The sequence below is a fragment of the Eumetopias jubatus genome, unplaced genomic scaffold (assembly GCF_037043125.1).
Source record: "Eumetopias jubatus isolate StellerSeaLion01/CBP00866 unplaced genomic scaffold, mEumJub1_p1.0 scaffold_7, whole genome shotgun sequence".
Taxonomy (NCBI): Eukaryota; Metazoa; Chordata; class Mammalia; order Carnivora; family Otariidae; genus Eumetopias; species Eumetopias jubatus.
In genome coordinates this window covers 64,310,645-64,336,642 of record NW_028274813.1, presented here as the reverse complement: position 1 = coordinate 64,336,642, position 25,998 = coordinate 64,310,645, and the positions used below count along the sequence as shown (strand labels likewise).

Here is a 25,998-nt window from a genome sequence, read left to right as displayed (position 1 = left end):
TTCCCATTCATGTATCTAAAATTTCTACAAATTACCTAAATAGTTAATGTTGTACACTCCTTTAGCATGTAAGCAATGTAATTGTGGAAGTAATCTTTCCATAAAGAATTAAATGCGTCATTTTACTTTCTCTTTGTTTTGTTTTCTGTTGGGTAGGTGCTGTGATTGTCTCCACACCCCAGGACATTGCACTGATGGATGCTCGCAAGGGTGCTGAGATGTTTCGAAAAGTCCATGTGCCTGTAAGCATTTTCAGCTTCATTTTTACAATATGGAACACTCTAACTGAGGAAGCAAGTCATTGAGAAATACAGTCCAAATTTTAATTTAGTTCTGTGCAGAAATCTGTATGAAAACCCTGCTTCATTTTTATGGTTACTTTAACAACATGCATATAGGTGCAAACATGTATATACATTATATTAATCAAGAAAAATTCTAATTGCATTAAAATATTTTTAAAAGAATTCTAAAACATCCTTGAGGTATGAGTTTTGTGACCAACTACTACCTCTCCAAATACTGGCAGATATTACCAACAAAAAACCCCCCACATGAGTGTTTAGGTAGAGGCACTCATGGGAAGACAAGGGAAAACGGTGACTTTTTTCCTTCTGTCTCCAATTTAACTCATTCATAGCTCACTGTCTTCTAAAAAGTATCTAAGGATTTTCTATACAATTTGACAAAATAAAAATGTAATAATATTAAGACAGAGAACAATTAAAATCAGAATCAGAAGTGAAGCCGTAAACTGCATGCCATTAAGGGACTTAAATACATGCCAAAAGTAATCCATGAGTTTTCTAGCGACCACATAGGGCCTTTATAAAACTGTCCCATTTCCATGAGGTTAGAAAGAGCGTCATGTTCAAGAGAAGGAGAGCTGAGACCATAGAGGCATAAATCTCCCCTAGGTCCTAAGAATAAAGTAACCCTTTATATGATGAACACACTCTCATTACCTTTTTTTTTTTAACCTTAAATAGAGGTTTCTTCCTCCTAGTGTGCATCAGCAAAAGCAAGTGGACTTATGCCAGAGTACAGTTTAGAACAAGCATTTTTGTACAAAGCCAATGTGATGCCTCCATCTATATGACTATATCGTGGCCTTGCTTAATTCAGGTATAGATTTTAGAGCTTATAGAGCAGAGTTTTTTAGACTTCAGCCCATGAATTAGCTTCAGGGGTCTCATGATTCTTTCCCCCTCCTCCCTTCCCCCACCCCCAAATGATATGTTCACTTTGAGTTTGTTTTGGTATGGAGAAAATTCTTAACTTTCATTGAATTCTTCAATGAAACTGACACGGTATAAGATCCAGTGATGTACTAGCATGAATGGACTCTCATAAATGTTTTTTTCTCAGGGGAGCATCTGAAAAGTATAAAATAGTAGAGTAGTGGAGTTGAGATGATCTTCTTTGACAGGTACCTCTTCTCCCTTGCCAGTTAGTGCATTAACAAGCTGTGGAGCTCTGCACTCGATCCACATTGTCTTAGGAAAATTGAGGAGTCCAGGGGCACCTGGGTGGCTCAGTTGGTTGGGCAAGTGCCTTCAGCTCAGGTCATGTTCTCAGGGTCCTGGAATCGAGCCCCATGTCTGGCTCTTTGGTCAGTGGGGAGCCTGCTCCTCCTTCTCCCTCTACCTGCTGCTCCACCTGCTTGTGCTCTCTCTCTCTGTCAAATAAATAAAAATTATTTAAAAAAAAAAAGAAAATTGGGGAGCCTGGTAAGGATGATCTGAGGGCATTCCCACGATCAGAAAGTGTTTAAGGCCAGTCTTTATATTTGGATAAATGAGTGATAAAACCCCCATGGTATTCTCTGTTGTGAATTTTAGCTTGGAAAATTTTTAAAGCAATGGTAACCAAATGCGCACCTCAAAAAAATGTCTCAATAAACATATAGTTTGAGCAATGTGACTTCCTATTATGTCCTCCAAGATAAACTAGGTACGAGTAATACGTACCCAAATCACTAAATAAGAATACTTATATTGGATTTTAAGATATAAGTCCACAAAAAGTTAGAGAGAGGGCTATCTACCAAAACTTAAGAGAGCAAGTAATACATAATCCTTCTGTCTAGCAGAAATTAGGTAACAGGGCCAATTGTCTGTTATTTCCACTTCAAGGTTAATAGTCATCCTATCAGCATATCAGTGAATGCTTGATTTCTCATTCTGTAAGATGAGGGTAGAGGCATATGTCCAGTTTACTTAAAAGTATCATGAGATTTTTGAGGGAAAAGTTTTTTAAAAAGCAGAAACCAGCACTTTTTATTCCCCATTCTGTAAATTATCATTTTGTACCCCAAGAGACTATTTCAACCAGTGCTGTCACTTGATGTGAGTATGACTATGGGGTGGGTTTTACATGCACTTTACTGGTTGGGGGTCTAATGACCATAATTGGCAAATTCAGCATATGTACCTTTTAGTCTTTAGGTTATTTTCACTTACCTGCAGCCCCTGATACTTACTGCCCTATAAGTAAAAAGGCAAACAATCTCATGATTGTTCTGACAGATTTTTCTCTACACTCGAGGATAAAGGGACAAAGGGTGGGACAGAGACTCCTATGGAACTTAACAATGGGGAAGATGGATGGTCACTAAGTCCAGGTTAGGCTATTGCTAAGTGGGTGTCACTGAAAATAAAAGTTGAAGATATCAGCAAGGAAATACAGTGAGGAAATATTTCAAGTGAAGGATCTTGGGCTGCATAAAGCTCAGAGGACTAGTGCAGTATTAATTAGGGAATGAAAGAGCTGTTTGTGATCAGAAAGTTAATGTTGGAGTTTAAGTTGGCAGAGTTGGAATGGTTCTGGGTCATGACAAGTCCCAGGTTGTGGATGGTCATGAGTGTGTGGGGCTGAAGTGGAATAGAAGTAAAAGTCATTGGAAATGTATAATCCTTCCAAGTTGGCTCTTTGTCATTGTCCTATATCCTTATTATAACCCTCTTTTTTTTACCCCTATGTTTCAATTATTTGCTCTCTAAACAGCAAAAAATTTAAAAGAAGGTAGAATATCTTATCATCTCTTAAACCTGCAGAACAAGATAGGTGCTCAGTAATCTTTGCAAGTGAATGAGAGAACTTTCCAGCTATGAGCTCTGTAAACAGTTGGACAACCATGGTGCAGCTACATTGTAAAGAGAATCCTGGCTGTGAGTGGGATGTGGATTTGATGACTTCTGAGATCTTTCTGGCATTTAAGAACCTTGGAATCTAAGTAATGGCAAAGCATTTGAAATTAGAAAGTGTTCCATAAATGCAAAGGAGTAATATTATGCTTTGTTTATACCACTTCATTTTTTTTTCTGGTTTTTAGTCTTGCTTTCTGTTTTTTCCCCTTATAAGTACATTAGTTACCATGGAAACAGTGATGTCATTGGAATTCATTGGTATGGACAGAGTTTAGTAATGTCTGCAAGAACATTTTGAAGTTAATTTAAATGGTTTCTTAAAACTCAAGGCTTGGGGTGCCGGGGTGGCTTAGTCGGTTAAGCGTCTGCCTTCAGTGCAGAGGTCATGATCCCAGGGTCCTGGGATGGAGCCCCACATAGGGCTCCGTTCTCAGCAGGGAGTCTGCTTCTCCGTCTGCCCCTCCCCTCACTCATGTGCTCGTTCTCTCTCTCTCACTCACTCTCTCTCTCAAATAAATAAATAAATCTTTTTTTTAAAAATCCCTCAAGGCTTGGATAGGGGAAGGAGAAGAAGAGATGAACTATGAAATTCTTTGTTCTCTGCCTGAAATCATACCAGCTCTGCCAAATCCTTGATTATCTCAGTGTTTGTAGACAGACTGTTTTTTTAAATAATAAGTTTTTTTCAATCTTACACGTTTTGAGTGGTGGGTACTTCTTGCCTTGTGTCATTTTTACCCATTTTTATTGCTTCTTCTACAGTGGTGGCCCAGGCACCTCAATTTGGAGCCCTTCTACCATTTGAACTTTTAGAGTTACAGGGATTTCACTCTCCAGCCCTGACTTCTTGGGCAGTCTCCTTCCCAGGTCCTGAAAAATATATTAAAGTATATTTCCTCTCTTATTCCTTCTGTACCTAGGGATCCTGTAGTTAATTTTAATTCAATAAATAGTTTATTTTATTTTACAAATATATATTTACACCTATTGAGTGCCTTCTATAAGCAAAGTACTGTGATAAGTTCCCTTGTTGATTAGAAAAAAAAAAAAGAAGAATGAAGCTTTTTTTGCCAAGTACCTTATCATCTGGTAGACTAGCTCCATTATGGGTGAAGGGCCCCTGAATTCTGAAGAACATGAGAACACTTTCTTTTTTAAGCTTTTATTTATTTATTTGACAGAGAGGGAGACAGCGAGAGAGGGAACACAAGCAGGGGGAATGGGAGAGGGGGAGTGGGAGAGGGGGAGTGGGAGAGGGGGAGTGGGAGAGGAAGAAGCAGGCTTCCCACTGAGCAGGGAGCCTGAGGCAGGGCTCGATCCCAGGACCCTGGGATCCTGACCTGAGCCAAAGGCAGACGCTTAAGGACTGAGCCACCCAGGCGACCCACAAGAACACTTTCTTCTCTGGGCTTATTAAAGTAGGGCTTTTGTGGAAAAGTCATGATTGTTTTCATGTCCCTGTATTTTGCATATCCTGATAGGCCATTGTTAGCTTGGGAACTCAGATTCACATTCCAAATCCCTGTTCAGGCATTACTTTCTCTAGGAAGCTTTTATCAAACTCCCAGAAAAGGTTAATCTTTCTCTGAACTACCTGAACGTATATCTAGTTTGGCTCTTAATCCCACTACAGTTTACCTGTCAGTCTCCACAGAAGCAGTGAGTTCCTGGAGGGCAAGAAAACATGCCTTAAATATTCCTAAATGCTCAGTTATCTGGTGTATAGCAGGCATATGATAAATACTTATTATGTAGACATTTGACCCAGTATATAATGCCAGCCATAGTCTGCTCTTGTCTTTATCCCCCACTCACAGGCCACCACTCTCCCTTGCATTGTCTCTGCCACAGTGAAACTGGTCATCTTCTACTTCTTTTAGATTCCCACAACGTTTCTTTCTTCATGGCCTTGAGCATGATGTTTCTCCATATGAGATCCCTTTACCCTCATTTTTCACTTGGTAGCTCCTTTTTATCCTTTGATACTTAGATTAAATGGTTCTTTCTCTGGGAGACTGTCCTGTCCCTGTCAACCAGGTGAACTCGTTTTGATGCGTGATCTAGTAACACTCTCTTTCCCCTTTTGTAACTGTTTTCATATTTGTCAGTATTTTTACATTTGTAGTGCCATGCTGTAAGCTCTGAGTGAAGGGACCCCTTACCTCCCTCTGTGCCAACATATAGCTGCTCACTAAACATATACAGAATGAATGACTGGAGTAGGATTTTCATAGGCATATCAGGGACTGGAGTAGGGACAGAATTTAGTCTGAAAAGAATCAGGTCACAAGTTGTGTTCCGGGTTGTTCAGTTTGTCTACAGTTGAAGTAATATGTTTCAGTGTGTCTCTCTTAGGCCCAGGTTTGGTAGAGCTTTAACCACTGAGCTAAGGATTTGGGCTTGCTTCTTGAGATTTTTGTTTGTTTGTTTGTTTTAAAGATTTTATTTATTTGACAGAGAGAGAGCACAAGCAGCGGGGAGCGGCAGGCAGAGGGGGAAGCAGGCTTCCCGCCGAGCAGGGAGCCCGATGCAGGGCTCGATCCCAGGACCCCGGGATCATGACCTGAGCCGAAGGCAGACGCTTAACGACTGAGCCACCCAGTCTCACTTCTTGAGATTTTTAGAGGAGTCCATAAATAATGTTGGTCGGGAAACAGATTTATTAGAATGGAGCTTTAAAAATATTTAATTCGGTGGAAATGAATAGAAAGGACAGAAGCCAGGAGAATGAAAGCATTAAGGAAGCATTTGCAGTGGTCAGAGTTAACTCACACTGCAGGTTGTGACCCACCAATGAGTCCTGAAACCAATACACTGAGAGATGAAACCAAAGGTCTTATAATTCCTTTTTTTAAAAGATTATTTATTATTTGACTGATTGATTTATGACAGAGAGAGAGGCAGAGGCAGAGGGAGAAGCAGGCTCCCCGCGGAGCAAGGAGCCCGATGTGGAACTCGATCCCAGGACCCAGGGATCATGACCTGAGCCAAAGGCAGATGCTTAACCATCTGAGCCACCCAGGCGCCCCAAAACGAAAGGTTTTAACAAATCAGGGTAAATTGCTCTTAGGAAGACAAAGTGTTATGTTATAAAGATTTGGTCTCAGTTATATATACATATAAGTGTGCATTTATATTGAATCAAGATTTAAAATATTTCTCTTATGGTAAGATAGTTTTAATAATTTGGAAGAACACTGGTATAGGTGATAGGGAGTAAGGGTCTGATCTAGAATAGCAGCATTGAAAATGGAAAAGGGAATAAATGTAGTTGACATTTTGAAGGAAGAATTGACGGGCTTGGCAATTGATTACATAGGATATGGTGGTTAGAAAAAAAAATGGCAGAAGTCTAAGGGATTTTGAGAGTTAGGCTGTCATTAATAAATCTACCAGCAGGTAGTTTTTTGCTCAGGATAACAGTGAGGAAATAAGAGGTTAGATTCTCAGTCACAAATCCCTGCCCTTATTCTCTATGAGGGTTGTGATTTAAAACTGTTTGGCAAGGAAGAGACTGGTAGAGAAAATGATTTGGTGTTGGCCTTTTTACTACTATTCGCATCTCATGATGTATGTGACCATCCCTTCTCCTCACAGAAACAGATTTATTAATCTGTATATTTGTAGCCTCTTACACACAGATTGATTTTTTTTAACGCTAAGAGAGCTATATTCTTTAATATGTATATAACCTCTTTTATGGTTGCAAATTAAATTACTTTAGAAATTTTATAATAATGTCTTAGGCAACAGGATGCTACTTGGAGAGGCATTTTTACATAGTGGTGAAGAGAATGAGCTCCAGAGTCTGAATGCTAGAGTTCAAATCCTAGCTCTGTTACTTTGTAGCTGTATGACCTAAGCAAGTTACTTAATTTATAATGTGGGAATTATAGTACTGTTTCCCTCAGAAGTTTGAGGTGAGAAATAAATGAGATAATGCCCACAAAGGGCTTAGTACAGTGTTTGGCACAAGCTGACCAACCAATAATGTCAATGTAATTAATGTTGCTTATTATAATTACTTTTAGAATGTTATAATGAAACATAAATTTGTAACTTATAGATATTTATGTTTTGGCCTACAAATTTTGACTAGTCCCTTATTTGCTAATAAGAATTTTAACAAGAAATTGTTAAAAATTTAGATGAATAGTGTCTTTGAGATTTCCTTATTCCTTGAGTACTTCACTTGAGCCTAAACCATTCTCTTCATATAGATTAAATTGCTAGTTATATAGAGTCTAAAATTATTTAAAAATTGCATTATTTAAAAATTTTTTAAAAATTTGCATTATTTAATACAGTTCACTGCTGTCACAAATAAACCTCAAAATATATACTGATGCAAATACAATAGCAATTTATTTCTTGCTCATGTAACAGTACTCATAGATGAACAGGTGAGCAGGGTGGTCTTCTTCCAGGAAGTTATTTAGGCCACTGTAGCCTCTGCCATGTTTAAATGTGAGTTCTAAACCCACCTTTGGGGCCATCCTCATTTGAGCCACCCAGAAAGGAAAGACAGCACAGAGGCATGCACATGGAGATTTTTATGGACAAGACATACATACATGTCTATTCACACTTCACTAAAACTCAGTCATGTGGTCACTTGTCACATTTCTCAAGGAGCCCAAGAAATGTAGGTTAGCTATGTGCGAGGAAGATGAGACCACGGACTTAGGTCAACAGCTTGTCTGCTACAGTTGACCTGGAAACAAAGTGTAGATTAAAGCCTAATGCTAGTCACTGAATAACAGCATTGTTTTAAATAATTCTGAAAATTCTATAACTATTTCAGCCTTGCAAATGGTTTTTTATTTTATTTTATTTTTTTAAAGATTTTATTTATTTATTTGACAGAGAGAGACACAGCGGAAGAGGGAACACAAGCTGGGGGAGTGGGAGAGGGAGAAGCAGGCTTCCTGCCGAGCAGGAGCCCGATGCGGGGCTCAATCCCAGGACCCTGGGATCATGACCTGAGCTGAAGGCAGATGCTTAATGACTGAGCCACCCAGGCGCCCCAATAGTTATTTATTTTAAAAAAGGGAGATAGGAATTTTGCTTTTCCTGTGGTTTACTTTTCCTGCTGGTTAAAAACAAAAACATCAAAGAAGAAAATACTGTGGTGTGGAACTTTTAAACATTTATTTATAAGGGTTAATGATTATATTTTCATCTAAGAAAAATTAGGTTATCTTAGAACCTAGAATAGATGATTCTTATCAATGTTTTCTTTTCATTTTCTGTTGCTTTTCATTTTCATTGTCACAGACCCTATACGTTGTTCTTAGCAATGAGGATCAGAGTTGTGGTTTATTATTTTTCTGGCAGAGTAGCCATTTATGGTAGTTAAGTTAATCATTTGGACCTGGAGTTCTACACCTTCACCCTTGAATATCTTCAAAACTCAAATATTCATGATACCTGCCTTAGAGCTTTTTTTTAGCATCTGTCTAGTTTGCTAGACCACAAAAGTCATATTCATTCATTCATTCATTTGACAGAGAGAGCACAAGCACAAGCAGGGGGAGAGGGAGAAGCAGGCTCAAGCCTGAAGTGGGGCTCGATCCCAGGACCCCAGGATCATGACCCGAGCTGAAGGCAGATGCTTAACCGACTGAGCCACCCAGGCATCCCCTCTCCTATTGTATTTAATATCTCAAGCTGACCTGCCTTAAAAAACAATTTAGAGATAGGTAATCTTATGTGAAAATCAAGGCAAGTGACATTTATTATCCCCTTTCCTCCTTGAGCATAGTTTTTCCTCTGTGATTATCAACTGGTTTCATTTGGTTCTCTAGGAAGTTTTATACATTTGATGTATTTGAAGAATCTTTCATTATTGGCTATAGAGGCCTTAACAAAGTCCTGTTTGAATTCTTTCTAGGAACACACTAATTAGGTTTGCACATGACGTCACATGTGGCTTCCTTCTTCACAATTGGTTAATTTTTCCACTTTTAGAAAAGTGACTTTTCTTTATTGATAACCTTTATAAAACTGGATAGTACTCTGTATCTTGGCCGTAATTACATCTCAGAGACCAAAGTTGTATGCTCATTTGTGTCTTTCCTTAGGATCTCTCAGAAATCCATGAATGTTTTTAACTAGAATGCTGATCTATGTGATTTACATGAATTAAAGTAATATAACCCTCACAACAACCCTGTGAGATAGATAACATTATTTCTGTCATTTTGTAGATGAGGAAACTGTGGTACAGAAGATTAAATAACTTACATTAGGTTACCTGTCTGTTTAGTGGGCATCTGGGCTCCTATCCCAAGCAGTCTGCTTTCTAGAGCCCACATTTTTAATTACTGTTTCTGTGGATTATCCAAAACTGAGTAATCCAGAATTTAGTAATGTGGACATTGTAGAATACCACAAGGAGAGAATTTTCAGGGAACGAGAGGAGTCTCTATTAAATTTGCTTATCATTGGGGTTCTGATTGTCTAGGTGGGCAAGGGTCCTGGGATCGAGCCCCGCATCGGGCTCCCTGCTCCGTGGGAAGCCTGCTTCTCCCTCTCCCACTCTCCCTGCTTGTGTTCCCTCTCTCACTGTGTCTCTCTGTGTCAAATAAATAAATAAAATCTTTAAAAAAAAAAAATGGGGAGGAGTTAAAGGGCTATAGGCTCAGGTGATAGTCAAGAGAGGTATAATGAGGGTGTTTTAGGGAAGGGAGTTCCATGACCAGGGGAAGGAAGCGAAGTCTAAAGCCTCCTTGATTGCAGCAATTAGTGTGAAGAGGTTTCAAATTAGGCCTTCCTTTATAACTGTGCTCTTAATTACTATGCTAACTCGCCCTACTAGACTATACTGACTCATCATTGTTTCAGGCCACCTAGTTCCATGAACAAAATCCTCCAGTCCATTTACTTGTCATCTTGTTTGGTGACTTCCACATATAAAGCAGTGACCCAGCTGGTGTTGAATTTTGGCTATGTTATTTACTAACTGTGTACTCTTGAGCAAATAATACAGCTTCAGTGTTTTGTGACCCATCTCATAAGTCATTATGGCAATTAAATGAGATTATATATATATATAGTACTTAGCATAGACCTTAGCACATGGTACTATAAGGGTGGCTCTGAATGTTATTGTTTTAGTGGTAGATTTTAGGGGTTATTATTATAGAGATCATCTTTTGTTGTAAACCCTCATTTTGGGATTTAAGACATAAAGAAGTTGAATTGTACCTCATGGACCCACAGCTGTTTAGTTGGTCCCTGAGAGGAACATGAATGCAAGTTTCCCTATTCATTGTTCTTTCCATGCCAGACTACTTCTTCTGAAAGAAAACAGAAATACCCATCTCATTTTTAAAAATTATAATATTTGGGGGCACCTGGGTGGCCCGGTCAGTTAAACATCCGACTCTTGATTTCAGCTCAGGTGGTGATCTCAGGGTCATGGGATGGAGCCTCACCTCAGACTCCAAGTGTGGAGTCTGCTTGGGACTTCTCTCTCCCTCTCCCTCTGCCCCTCCCTGGTGTGCTCACTTATGCTCACTCTCTCTAAAATAAATGAAAATAAATCTTTAAAAAAATTATAATATTTGTACACTTGCTTCAAGGAATATACTAAAAACTGGTTCAAGGCTAATGGAGAACTGAATAGCACTTAAGAATCTAATCTATTTCAGTTATTATTATTCAGTCTCTAACAGTCAATTTCTCCTCATTTTTTCTTAAATCATAGTTTTTAATCCTTGTGACAAATTCCAGCCAGCAAGAATTTAACCTGATTGTAACCTTGAGAAATTGGATTATATAGTAGCCTGAAAAATCTTACTTGTTATTTACCTGAATCTGGATTTAAAATGCCAAGAAGAAATTAAAATTGGGGCCTTTTGAGCTTGCTTAATTCAATTCAGTTAGACACAAAAATTCAGTATTTCAGAGCGACGTTGATATTTCAAGAGAGTCAATATTTTTAAAGTTAATAAAAGAAGTACCCTTCTGAGCCAGTGATGGATTGGAATAATGTAAAAATAACACATAAAATGTTTGTGGTGGCTGATGTTAAGCAAGAATGCAGCATTTACTTTCAGTAAAATTAGCTGAGGTAAAAAGAGATAAGGATCTTATACACTTTTTCCTCTTAAAAAAATTTTTTTTGAGTCTAGTTGACACAAAAAAGGATCTTATATTTTGCTGAGACAAAAAATGATTGAGCATGCCTACAGCTGCATCTCAATGGTATTATGTAAATTAAGCTCTGGCAAAACATCTGTTTTCTAATGTTTCTGCTATCAAAGATACACAAAATAGCTCTATAATAAACAGCTTAACAACACATAAAGTATTCACACAATATAAGGCATTTGGGGGGGACAGTAGGAGATGGTCATGTGGACATGAACTCTCTCCTATTTAAGAGAATTTTTATGAATAAAATTGTCACATGGATACTCTAGTGTTCTTTCTTATATTAACTGCTTCCTATTCAAAACTCATTGATTATAGAACACTACTCTTAAAAACTAGAATAGTGTTTTCTAATCTTTTTAATACTCAAGGTTCTCTTCTGAATTTTCTTCCAGCTAACCCTGTGGTTTGAAAAAGTTGTCTGCCACATACTCTGCATATCTTAATAAGTAATTTGTTTTCTCATTCTAATCTGTGTGTTATCACACTCAGTTGATGTAATTTCAATTAAAAGCAAAGAAACTTGACAGTTTATCTTTCCTATATAGTCTTGGAGGTAAGTGTTTCATGTTTCTTCAATTTTTAAAAATATTCCTAAATCACTGGCCCTCATAAATGTTCTTGTGCATCTTTAGGACCTTGAAACATTAAATAGGAGAACTACCAAAGTCAGTTCTATGGTCACTCTTCAGTTGTCTATAATAGTGCTGTCCAATGGAAATGTAATGCAAGTCACAAATGTGATTTAAGAAGTTTTAGTAGCCATATTTTAAAATGCAGAAAAAAAAAACAGATGACCTTAACTTTATTTACTTATTTTTTTTTAAGATTTTATTTATTTATTTGAGAGGTAGGGTCAGAGGGAGAAGCAGACTCCCCGCTGAGCAGAGAGCCTGACGTGGGACTTGATCCTGGGACTCTGGGATCATGACCCCAGCCAAAGGCAGTTGCTTAACCAACTGAGCCACCCAGGCACCCAACAGATGACCTTAACTTTAATAAGTAATTATGGCAATGCAAATTAAAGCCACAGTGCAGAGGATGGGCCCAGTGCCAGGAAGAAGGAGGACAAACTAGAATACACCTGCACTCCTGCAAATTTCTTTCCCTACCTCTAACCAAAGAAAAATATAGGGTGTAATGCCTATGGCTTCACTTCCACCTCCCAAAATTCATGTCACTTTACTTTTAGGGAACTTTAATGAGGAGCCATAAAGGAAGGAAGAGTCTAGGAAATATAGTTCCCAGTATAAACAGATTAACGATTTGAAAAGTCCAGCACAATGAGATACCACTACACGCTCACCACACTTGCTAAAAAGTGACTGGTGACTTGCAATGATATGGATGGAACTAGAGGCTATTATGCTAAGTGAAATAAGTCAGTCAGAGAAAGACAATTATCATATGATCTCACTCATGTGGAATTTAAGAAACAAAACAGAGGGTCATAGGGGAAGAGAGGAAAAAATAAAATGAAATCAGAGAGGGAGACAAACCATGAGAGACTTAACTATAGGAAACAAACTCAGGGTTGCTGGAGGGGAGAGGGGTGGGGGGATGGGGTAACTGGGTGATGGACATTAAGGAGGGCACTTGAAGAAGTAATGAGCACTGAGTGTTACAACTGATGAATCACTAAATTCTACCTCTGAAACTAATAATACAGTATATGTTAATTAAATTGAATTTAAATAAATTTTCCAGTTTTCCAAAATGGTTGTACCAGTTTACACTCAGCGGAAACTGTGAGTTTTACTTGCGCTGTGTCCTCACCAAGATTTGGTATTTGTTATTGTTCTTGCTGTTGTCGTATAGACATTCATCTGTTCTAATCAGGTCTTAAGCATAAATGTGTGGTATCTCATTGTGGTTCTAATTTGCATTTCTCTGATGATTAGTGAAGTTGAAAACTTTTTCTCAAGTTTGTTGGTCTTTGGATACCCTCTTTTAAGGAGTGCCTGTTAAGTCTTGCCCATTTTTAAATTTCTGATGTTCTTTTGTTGGTTTGTAGAGTTCTCTATATATTCCAGATAAAAGCCCTTTGTTATGGATGTGTATTATAAATCCCATCTCCTGCTTTATAGCTTGCCTTTTCACTCTCTTAATTGTGTCTTCCAATTAAGTTATTAACTTTAATGTAGTCAGTTTAACAAAATACTTTTTTATTTATGTTTAGTGCTTTGTGTCCTGCTAGAAAAATCTCACCCCACTCACACCATCCCTCTTTCAATTCCTTGAAGGAGACTTGTGCTCCCTACTTCTTCCTTGAGAGTTTTCCCTCCTTTTCTCCTTGTTTTTACTTGCTTATTCTTTAACTTGTAGGTCACATATTTCCTCAAGGAACTCCTCTGTGACTCCCAGGGTAGGTGGAGTTCTCTCTGTTCTACACTCATAATCCTCTGTATTTTGCTTCCAGAGAAGCTCTTCCATCTTTCAAGTAGATTTTTGTACTATTAATTGTTCCGCCTGTTTCTCTAATTAGTGTGCAATCTCCAGGAGGGCAACGATCAAGTCCTTTTTGCTTACCACTGTATGGTACTCCTATTGTTTAGCTCAGTTACTGGCATATAATAGGCGCTCATTAAATATTGAGTTTGCTTACGGTTTTATGTTTATGACATTTTGTAGTCTGTATAGAGAACATGTCTGAGACATTTATGTAGGCCCTGGAGAACAATAATAAGATATTGATAATAAGTTAATCATGTAAGTTGAAAATACACCCTTGCTTCATACCTTCCTATGTCTTGGGGAGTCCAAGAGATTCTGGAGTAAGGATGCTTTTCCTGTTCTCTCTGGATTGGAATATACCCTCACCTAGATTTTCGCAATATTTAAGTGTTTTTTCTTTTCCCATTTCTTGAGTGATATTTTTATGCTTAAGTTGAAAGCTCTGTAGTGAGGGAATATATCACATTTAACATAAATGGCAGTAAAACTGCTCAAGCAATGGATGTGTGATATAGACATACTGCATCCCAAAGATTTTGAACAGTTGTGTATTCATTTTCATTTGTTTCCATGAATTTTTTTAATTCTTCTTTAATTTCCTGGTTGACCCATTCATTCTTTAGTGATATAGGCATACTGAGTAAACAAATAAGGTGTGTGATCTTTAGCTGTGTTTTCTTCTGGCTTTGTGGAGATGGTATTGAATTACCAAAGTACAATATGATTTATTTTTTATAATACTTTGCATCAGCAAAAGAGCATATATTAAATGCTTGGAAAATGTTTAGCTACAAATTTATGTCCCTCACAATTTGTCTTCATTTGCATATGTTCTGGGAAACTTTAGTCTGTTCTGTTTCTCTTTTCAGAAAGAATAAGAAGTTTCATCACCTTCTTGTCTGTATGGTTCATTGTGGATTGTCAGTGCTATTCTTCATTTAAAATGCAAATATTCTAATAGAGATATCTCCTATAATGATGATCTTTTTGGTAGAGTTGATAGGATAATATAGACATGTTATCTCTAAGCCTTTGATAATTGTGTTCCTTATTTTTATTCTAGAAGAGATGCACTGCTTTTCACTAAGAAAATGGGATTAAGAGAAACATGAATAAGGATTATATTTGCAGAGCCTGTCTATTTATTTAGCACATGTTTATAAAGTATCTGTTTTGTGCCAGAAGCTGGGGAAACTCAGAGATGGACACTTTCTATAAGACTTTAAATTTTTGTTTGAAATGATAACATTCTGGTAAGAGCTGAGTTTTCGTCTTTTGCTGGCTGTGTTCTTTTTCTCAGCTATGGAATGGGGATATAAAATACCCATCTTGTAAAGTTTTTGATAGGAGTAAATAAGATAGTTCATCTAAAACACTTACCCCAGTGCCTGGTATATAATAAATACTCAGTATTTGTTAGCTGTCATTTACTATGAGGCTTCATTCACAATAGCCTCTTTTCCATTTATTTTCCTGTGTTTCTTTCTGCTTATTTTTTCTGTATTGCTATCAGAGTTAAATTTCTGAAACACAGATCTGATTGTGTAACATTACCTCTTGGGACCATCTTTTCAACTTGAAAAACCTTTTATGGGACCATCTTTTCAACTTTAAAAATCTTTTGTGGTTTTCTTTTGTCACAACAAGAAAGTCATGAATGGCATTTAGCACCTTGCCATCAGACTCTGACCTCCCTTATCAAACCAACTTCTGCCTTTGCCCTCCATGGGCGTGCAGCCCAAAAAGGTCATGTGCAGTATTTCACTGTCTTGGCTTGTGTTCCTCTTTCTTCCTAGAATTTATGCTGTAGGCCTCAACCCTTTTTACCCTCAACCAGAAGAAACAATTCTGGGTAATGTGGGCAGCTCAGAGATACCTCTTAGTCTTCCCAGACAGAATTTTTTTATCTCAGTCATTTCTTTATCTTTAGCATTTATCACATTATTAAAGTTAATTATATGTGTTTTGCTCTCCCACTAGCTTCTGAGTTCCCTTTAAAACAGAGACCATGGGATGCCTGGGTGGCTCAGTTGTTGAGTGTCTGCCTTCGGCTCAGGTCATGATCCCAGGGTCCTGGGATTGAGTCCCACATCGGGCTCCTTGCTCAGTGAGGAGCCTGCTTCTCCCTCTCCCTCTTCTGCTCCCCCTGCTTGTGCTCTCTCTCTCTCTCTCTCTCTGACAAATAAATAAATAAAAATCTTTAAAAAAATAATAAAAAATAAAGCAGAGACCATAACTTATTCATCACTGGATCACTAGAACCCAGTGGGCACTGAGTAAAAACTTGTTGAAATAATGGATTGAGATTTGGTTTAATTTTGTTTTAATTTCAATGGTTTTTGTTATTCTAGGTCCTGGGCCTTGTCCAAAATATGAGTGTTTTCCAGTGTCCAAAATGTAAACATAGAACTCATATTTTTGGTGCTGATGGTGCAAGAAGACTAGCACGGACCCTTGATCTTGATGTTCTAGGTAAGATCATAGGATATTCTTTCGCAGAGGAAATGGCAGAAGGGAAGGTGAGGATAAGGTGTGGTGATGAAGAGTGTCTCAGAAAATGATGAATTGTCTTCAGTTTTGTGCTTTAAATTAAGATAGTAGGGAGTTGTATGTGTTAACCTTCCTTTGCTTTTTATAATACTTCATTAGTGGAAGGCTTTTTGAAGAGGAGGTTTGTTCTGCCAATTATAACTTTTGCTGTGGGTAAAAACTGCCTGTAACTTGAATTTGAGAAGAGTTTCATGGTCTGAGTACTGTAATTTGAAGTCCTTGTTTTAAATAATGGTCATCAGTTTGTTTGCTAAGGGGACACATCTCTCAGTATAAACAGGTATGTGAAAACACCTGGGTAGTGTGTTGTAGCAACCTTTGGAAGTGTCAGTTCTTGGTGCATAAGAAAAAAATGCCTTCCTGATAAGTTCTGAATTTATCAGTCCTTTTGCTCTAGAAAGATAATATTTTCTGTTTTCTGTAGTCTTTTTGTGTGTTTTTGCCATGTCTCTGAGATATGGCACCTGAAATTCACATTGTACATACTGTTCATGTTACTGAATTGAAGGATTAATTAGTGTTATGAGAAGTAAATAATGTGTTAAGTGAACAAAACACAGATTTTAGATAAAACATAATTTTTCAAAAATCCACAGGCAACTTAATGGACATTTTAGGAAACGTGTTGATATTTTCCTTTTGAATGAGTTTCTGTTCTGGGCAAAGGCAGTTGTTAGATGCTGAATAAGGGAGAAATAGAGTGAATTATTAGTTTTAGGTAGTTAACAATTAAGATCCCTTAGAGATCAAGGAATTTCAAAACATTCTTTATTATAATTAAATTTCTAAAAGTTGATGTTAAATGCGTTATTATTATTATGCATTTGCACTATAGCAGCCGCCACAGTACCAGGTGAATACTAATGATATATTTTGATACATTGCTATAATTATAGCCACTAATTATATTCTGCAACTGTTTCTTATTTAACTAACCTAGAAAGTTCAGTTTCAATATGCATAATAACAGATTGACATTCACTTATATAATAAAGTAAATATGTAATTATAATGGCATTATTGAGTTATGCTGAAAATATTATGATTCCCTGATTTATAAATGGGCGGTACGATATTGTAAATCACTTATTTTAATTTGAAATATATCTCATAGGGAAGCAATCTCACATATGGAAGTTACATTTTACTCAACAGCTCAGAAATGTTTAGTTACCCTAAAAATGTGTCAGAAACACTGATTACTGATCACAAAAAAAAATGGATAGTGCTTATAGATTGTTATATCTAACAGTGTTCTGGGAAAAATAATTCAGAGTTCCAACTCAGGGCACATCTCTTCCTTTTAATGCAGTCATGGGGCCCAGTGACACCCCCATGATCTGGAGCAGGGGCTCCAATAACAAAGAGGTTGGAGTCAGGAAGAAGGAACTGAAATCAGGGTAAGAGCTCTCCCAGTTAATGGCCTCCTGGCTAGCTGGTTGAACTCCCCAGGAACCTTATATGTCCTTTACTGACTCCCTGGCTGCCTCTTAATTTATTTTCATCCATTGGGCTATATTTAAAAAATTATTTGGTAAAATAGCTCTCAGAACTTTCCCCATATTACCTACAAGGACAGATTATGCATAGTCATTATGTCTCTGAAATATGCCTTTGCTTCCTTCAGACCTAGTCCCTCAAAGATACTTTTCAAGGCCAGGCTGCACTTTACCCACTCTCCATACCATTACTCCTTTTTATCCTTCTCTGATATACAGCTGTTAGCCCACTACCACTCTCACTATGGTGTGCCACCTATTTCCTAAAAAAGTTTTCCTCTTTCTTTATCAACTCTTCTTTGCTTATAGATAGAATTATGAGTCTCTCGAAGGCAGAAACTATATTGATAGGTGACTATATAAAGGAGAAGGTTTTGCTTTATTTTTTTCCTTCCATTACTGCAGTAGAAATGAAAGCATTCAGGGGATTCCTTACTATAATGGCATAAATCAAGGAAAAAGCTTTATGGGTTTCTAAGAATTTTCTTTAACATGTTTTCCCTTACCCCTGTGACAGTTTCTTACAGTCTTAAGTTGATCTATAGACTAGACATCAGATTTACTGAAAAGCTGATCTTTAAATGACTACTGAAATATTCAGGTATTTTGTTATTGGCTATTGAACATTTAGGAAAGATTTAAAGAGTTGATTAAGATTCTCAAATTTGCTGACAAGAGGAGAATGAAATATGTTCCTCTATGTACTTTATAATATAACTTCTAATAGATTTGTAATTTTGTAACATATACTTCTGCTTTATTTACCTAGCCTGGCGTGGTGCTGACTGACTTATTTATATAAACACACACAGCACACATACATTTCAGTAACCCTTGCATGGATTTGGAGTGGTTCTAAGAATGCTCAGTACCATGACGAGTCAGCTTTTCTACTTATGGCTCCATTTACTGCATTTTAAGTCCAAACCTTTTGAAAGGCTTCATTTGTGAAGGGGTGGTGGAGTCAATTGGATGATGGATCAGAGCATTTTCCCCCTAAATTCTACCACATGGTAGTAACATATCCTCAGGAAAGACACAACTTTTCCAACCTCAGGTCTGTATCGTGGAGGTTCTTATATACTTCCTGAGATCTCATCAAGTTCACAAGTTATATATAATGCTATATAGATTGATACATGATAAAAGAAGAATAGTTCCATTGGATAAAGAGGCAGGTAGTGGAGATAACAGATGTGCCTTACTTTTCAGCAGTTCTTAGCTCACTCATCTGCCAACATCAGGAAGGTAATTTTGTTATACTTTTTTTGGACGACTTTGTCTCCCCATCTTTCCTCTTCATTTTTCTCTTCTTGTTTGGTATGATGTGTCTATATCAGATATTACAGGGAGAAATAATTTTACAAATGTCTTCCAAGCCATTTCTTGCTGGAAGACCTGTAGCAATGAATAAATCAGAGGCCTTATCCCTTGATTGGCTGCCACGTAGCTTTCATATATACATATACAATCCCTGAACTACCCTCAAATGGAATATGTTGCCCCTAATTTTCATTTGAAATTCCTTTTTTAGAGATTTAGCAACTTGAGGATAGTCATAATTCAAGTTGAGTTTAATGAATTTAATTTAAATTTGGGTTTTTTTTTCCAAAGTTCAAATAGTGAAATTCCAAATGCCTCTGTAAACTTTTGTAGTATTAATGGATGTCTGGTGGGCTCTTTTAGGAGACATTCCCTTACATCTTAATATAAGGGAAACTTCAGATACTGGCCAGCCGATTGTGTTTTCACAGCCTGAAAGTGATGAGGTAAGTGATGTTTTTAAATGTCTTTTAGTGTCTTTTTATAGGATATATACTTCTGGATATTTAGAAAGAAAGTTGGGAAGATCAAGTTTATTTGCGGTGCATGTATTAAGCAAAGATTAGCTAAGTTATTTAAAGCATCTTTAAATAACTATTTTATATGGTAAGCATACCAGCGCTTGCTCTGAATTATTAGCTGAACAAGTTCACCTATGAAGAGCCATCATCCAGCTAATTTTCTCATGAAGAACACAAACAACAAGTGTTTGTAAAATTCTTATTTTGTTGGCTAGCTGTATCTAACTGCCCAAGATTACCATATTTCAGTATTAGAAGTTCAGCTGATTGTTAGGAGAAGGGAAACTAATGTAAGAAAGTATTGAGTTGGGGGTGCCTGGGTGGCACAGTCAGTTGAGCGTCCAAGTTGGCTTCAGCTCAGGTCGTGATCTTGGGGTCATGAGATGGAGCCCTGTATTGGGCTCTATGCTCAGCGCAGAGTCTGCTTGAAATTTTCTCTCCCTTTCCCTCTGCCTCTCCCGCTCATGCTGTCTGTCTTTCTAAAACAAGTAAATAAATCTTAAAGGGGAAGTATTGAGTTGGATATAGGGAAATTGTTATAATGCATTAGAGATGGGATTTTCTACTACATTTATTTTAATAGATACTATTGAGGAGGTAAGGTCGAAAACTGGTTGTGTTTCATTAGCCAACATCGTTGGGGATACAGTTGATAGTTTTTCAAGATTGCTGAAGCTTTCCAACTTTAAGAATAAAATCTTTTATTTTACTCTCTTTTTTAGATAGGAATAAAATTAATCATAGGTATCTCTTCTATCCCAAGTAGTGCTTGCTATGTAAGCATCATCTGGGTGCATCAGTTTTGATAGAGTTTTTGTGCTGCTTTGCTGAAAAGCCCTAGTCAGCCTTCTAATAATTATTCTTTTTTGGTTTTCCTTAGCTAATGGGTATAACTTTATAGTACTATTATTTTGGCTATCCATAACTACTACTATTTTCATTCCACCCTTCCTTTCTCTAATCTTATGTGACCTAGAAAATAAAAGAGCTGAGGTTGGTTAAAGCTGTAAATAAAGTAAGGGTAAAATCAACAGTCAGGAATCTTGGATAAGTTAAGTACCTCATTTTGAGTTCTCTCTTTTAGGAGCCCATGGTCTTTTCCCTTTCTTAAGAGTCTACAGTTATAGTATAGGTGATTGAGTTGCTGGGGATATGATCTCTGAGGAAATAGTGTGTACTCTATAGCACTTAATGTGTTTCTTTTCTCTGACATAGGTAGTAAATGTTAAATTTCCTTTTCAGTCTTAGAAATCTTTCAGATAAACAAAAACCATAACCCTTTATTACTCTCCTAATTAAAGTCTGGCAGTCCGGCTACCATAGGTGTACTTTATGTAGTGGATGAAAGTTGTATGAAAATCTAGTGTGTTTTATTTTTAATTTTTTTAAAAAGATTTTATTTATTTATTTGACAGGGAGAGAGCTCGCGAGAGCAGGAACACAAGTGGGGGGGGGGAGGGAGAGGCAGGCTTCCCGTGGAGCAGGGAGCCCGATGCGGGGCTCGATCCCAGGACCCTGGGATCACGACCTGAGCCGAAGGCAGACACTTAATGACTGAGCCAACCAGGCGCCCCAAAATCGAGTGTGTTTTAATTACACACTTCCAAATGCCTCCCGAGAACAGACTAAAGACATTCTATGGTGATTTCTTATGACTAAGAATAATTACTTACTAGATTATATCAATTACAAGTTTAGATTTTTTAATATTTTCCCCACCTATCCATTATTGCTTTTTTCTTTAAGATTTCTCAAAAGAAGTAAAAGGAATGTAATAAAAGAGAAAACATATAGCAACCATCAAAAGATAGTATGATTTAAAACTCTAAACAGTATGTGTAGTTTTTTGGAGTTAATTTTTTAAATCTCATTTACATTTGCATAAACATTAGATCTATTATTTTACTGTTGCTGGCTGACATTTATGAGAACAAGGACAGCCTAACCTTTTGTAGTTTGTGCTAGATTTGATTTGGTGAGGTCTCGGCAAAAGTAGTGAGAATTTCATGTACCAGATTGTCAACCTTAAATATGAAGACTTCTGAGCAATTTTAAGATTTAGACATGGCCATGAAAAAGAAAATAAAATAGTGCCTTGTGTTTATTCTGTTTCCATGGAAATTATTATTTCCTACTCTTAGATTGCAGACATTCATTATCAGTTATCATTCTCCTAATAATAATAGCAATTACAACATACCAGACACTGTCAGACATATTACTTAATTTTATGCTCACAACAACTTAATGCGATGTATAAATAGTCCCCATTTTACAGATGAGGAAACTGAGTTGCAGGGAATTTAAATAATTTTCCCAAGGTTATAGAACTAATAAATGGTAAAATGTGATTAATAGACAAGTCTTTTCCTTGCAAACATTGGCCTCTTTCCATTATTATCACCTTCCAGATCTTAGCTATGATTTCTTTAATTTATTTTAAGAGGTAGTACAATACTTGGGTGCATTAAATACATTATCTTATTTGAGTCTCATAACACATTTGTGAGATATGTATAATAATTTCCATTTTTCAGATGAAGAAGCAGAGGTTCATTTACAGTAAAGAACTGTCCAAGATAGTGCTAGAGGCTCTTTCCCCTCACAGCTTTGATACCATATTCTATACATTTTCTTCTGAATGCAGTACTTGCTTCCCTTTCTAATAAACAGCAAGATTAGTTCAGTGTCTATGATGTATATTTAGACTAGCTTCCAGTTTGCCTCCTATTCATATCACAGGATCCTTCTGTTTACTCTTGTGATGAATCTTGCCTCTTGATAACCCCCTTCCCTTTTCCCCTTTGAACACCAATGGAAATATGCTCATAGGAGCTAGTCACAGCCCTCTCAGCAAATTCTGTTGTATTTGTGGAAGCTTAATACCCATTCTACTTGCATGTCTTCATTTAAAGAATAAAGTTTATACTTGCCAACATGATAAACTTCTGCAGAAGTTAATGGGACTGAACCCATAAAATTGTTAATCAATGGCCCCTTAGATCAACACTTTTTATTGTTTGCTTTTAGGGGTTGACCTACAAGTAAAATTATTAATCGGTAAAGATTTCATTTTTACCTTTTTGTTTTCTTTCTAACTCCATCTTCTCTGTTTTTTCATCACTCCCTCCTCCCAACCCCAGATTCCAGGGCTGTCATTCTCTGCACTGCAGATCTTTTAAAATTGGGCATTAGGGACTTCACTCTTCCAGTAACATTTAACTTCCAGAGGACACAAATACTATATCATAGTGATTAATTTAAAATATTATTCATGCTGAATTTAAGGCATCATCAGAAAAGCTGGAAGAGTTACAGCACCAGTTAAAAAGCATCAGCAAGCTGCTGCCTCCTCAGTCATTGGGCAAAACCTTCTGAACATGTGCACTGTTAATGAAAGGGGAATAATTGAAACTCCAAATATGGTAGTGTATAATAGCCAGAGAAAGCCACAGAGGAAGGGAGAGGACGTGGACACTTAGGATTCAGAACTCTTAAATTCAGTAGCAATGCCTCTTGTTTGTGTGATTATAATTGCTAATTCAACTTTATCTACCTTTTGCCTTTGCTTGAGTCCAGGACACAAGTAATGGACCCATGATTGACTAATAATTTTGTGCTTTCATCCTTTTGTTATCAAGTAAAAAATCTTAATATTGGCATACAGAAAGGTATGCTATAAGGTATTTCTGGTAAAGACTTTCAAATATAGGGCGCCTGGGTGGCTCAGATGGTTAAGCGTCTGCCTTCAGCTCAGGTCATGATCCCAGGGTCCTGGGATCGGGTCCCGCATTGGGCTCCCTGTGCAGAGGGGATCCTGCTTCTCCCTCTGCCTCTCTCTCTCTCTCTCTCTCTCTCTGTCTCTCATGAATAAATAAATAAAATCTTAAAAAGAAAGACTTTCAAATGTAAGTGGAAACTTTATTATCTTAGAACTTCTAAATTATTACCTTATAATCTTAATATGAAATGACTGTGTATGATGAAGTAGAACTTCAAATATTTAAAAACAAAGACAAAGGGAAAAAGTTCTCTATAAAACTTCTTGCACTTTGATTGCCATCCCTTTCCTTTAACTTGTTAATATAGAGCAGACAAATAGGATCCAGCTGTATTATCCATGCTTCTGGATAGCCCAATAAAAGATCTCGAATAGAAATGTTATTCTGTATATATTTGAGCTGATGAAAAAAGAGAGTATTAACAGTTTGAGAAATCGAAATCATATTTTTTACATATGATACAAATATCATATATTTTTGCTAGTTATGGATTAAACAAAAGGGAGGGATTTAGTTTACTTGTGCCTCAGCCAGGAGAAGTACCTACGAGTACATGTTCATAGGAGCTTTTCAATGAGACTGTAAATTCCTTGAGGACGTAATAGTAATAATAGCAGCCCTAATATTTGCTTCTTTTGTGCCAGTACTGCACATATTTTATTATTACTTAACATTCCCCCAAACCCTTTGAGGTAGATACTGTTACTTCAGCCATTTTAGAGATGTGGAAACTGAGTCTTAGAAGGGTTAAATTAAATAACTTTCCTAAGGCCGCATAGCTAATAAATGATGGAGCTAAGATTTTAAACCATGCCTGTCTGACTTCAGAACACCCAAATCCTCACAAGTGAGCTATTCTCCTTTCCTTTTGTATCATTACGTCCCACAGAGTTCCAAAACGGTAACTTGCATATGATAAGAACCAAAACGTATTTGTTGAAATGATACTGCATTGGCTGAAAAAATTCCATCTCAACAGTTTCGTAGAAATTGAAACTGAAATTAAGCACTTTCAGTGGTTTCTTGGCAAATGACAATCTAACCAGTACTTTGAGTGTGATATATTGAAAGTTTAAGCTTGGAGATAGTTCATTAAAAAGCAGAGGTTAAGGGGTGCCTGGGTGGCTCAGTTGTTAAGCGTCTGCCTTTGGCTCAGGTTATGATCCCAGGGTCCTGGGATTGAGCCCTGCATCGGGCTCCCTGCTCAGCGGGAAGCCTGCTCCTCCCTCTCCCCCTGCCCCTCCTTGTGTTCCCTCTCTCTTCTGTGTCTCTGTCAAATAAATAAAATCTTTAAAAAAAAAAAAAAGCAGAGGTTAAATGTAGTAAATTTGATTATTCTGGAATCATTCAGTATTTTGTGTAGTCTGATAGGTTTATGTCTCTAATTTAACATAAGTAAGAATTTAAAGATGATAGAATGATGGCCTTCTCTCACCTTGCTTTAGTGAACTTTTACATTTTTCATCACAAAAATTTTAGGCTTAAAACAGTCAGAAAAGCTACTAGGAGATAAAAGGTATTTACAAAGATGCATGGGTAAAAATCAGCACACTAGATTGAAGAGAAATATTTACGAAGTATATATTATTTCCATTTTTAAACAAAACTTGTTTCTGTTAACTATAACATAGTGAAACCATTTTTTAGATAAAAGCATTATGATTAAGATTGGTTGTACTTTGGACTTACTGTTTAATATGTAGTAGAAGGATCTAGGCTTTGGAGTTAGGTGGACCCAGGTTTGAATGTTTTCCAACTTACTGACTTTGTGACCTTGAGCAAACAACTCCCAGTTAGTTGTTTGCTTTATCCAAGTTGAGTTGATGATGCTTGTTTTACATAAGTGAGATTACTTATGCAAAGTACTTGGTAGAGTAGGTACTCGATAAAAAAAATAAGGCTTTATTCATATTTTGAAAACTATTTTTTTTTTTTAATGAACTCGTAGGTAAGATTTTAGCTCTTTTCTGGTAGAATAAAGCATAATTAAGCTGTTAGGGCTCAAGCATGGTTTTCAAAAGTGAAAATGTGTGAAACACACTTAAAACACTTCTTCAAGTCTGGGTAAACAAACCTCAAATAGTTCTTTTAGCATGCAGAGTCAGAGTTGGTCAGCCTAGGTTCAAAGACCAGCTCATCCCCTATTAGCTGTAATGCTTTGGGCAAGACCACTCACCTTTCTGGTTCTTGGTTTCCTTATCTATAAAGTGGGGTTAGTGACAGAATTTATTCCTTAGGGTAGCTGTGAGTTTAAATGAAACAATACTTGGTAAATATTAAGTGCTCAAGTAAATTTTAGCTATTATCAGTCATAGTAGATGTAGTAGTAGTAGTGGTGGTGGTGGGGGTGGTATATTCATAACTCTAAGTATATAAATTAATGGTTTTAGAAGATCTTACTATTGTGTCTTACAGTTACTTTTTATAGATAAGATAGGAGAAATAAATAATATTTGCATTGCAATTATTTAAAACTTTTAAGATGCAAATGTCATGAGCATTGTTCTGACTGGACCATGTAAGCATTGGCTTAGTTTGTGGCCCACAGTGGCTTGGGGGT

The 25,998-nt window shown here is 37.0% G+C and overlaps 1 protein-coding gene across 3 annotated transcripts in view; it reads left to right on the top strand.

The window, feature by feature from the left end:
- Positions 1 to 25,998, top strand: part of NUBPL (NUBP iron-sulfur cluster assembly factor, mitochondrial) — a 216,954-nt gene that overhangs the window by 172,982 nt on the left and 17,974 nt on the right. For all 3 annotated transcript variants that reach the window (XR_015768514.1, XR_015768513.1, XM_028114937.2), the window contains exons 8-10: positions 157 to 242; positions 16,115 to 16,235; positions 19,499 to 19,581. Coding sequence is in view for 1 of the 3 variants with exons in the window: in XM_028114937.2 (XP_027970738.1) it covers positions 157 to 242; positions 16,115 to 16,235; positions 19,499 to 19,581 (290 nt within the window). In the remaining 2 variants the exon portion in view is untranslated. The remainder of the gene's footprint in view (positions 1 to 156; positions 243 to 16,114; positions 16,236 to 19,498; positions 19,582 to 25,998) is intronic.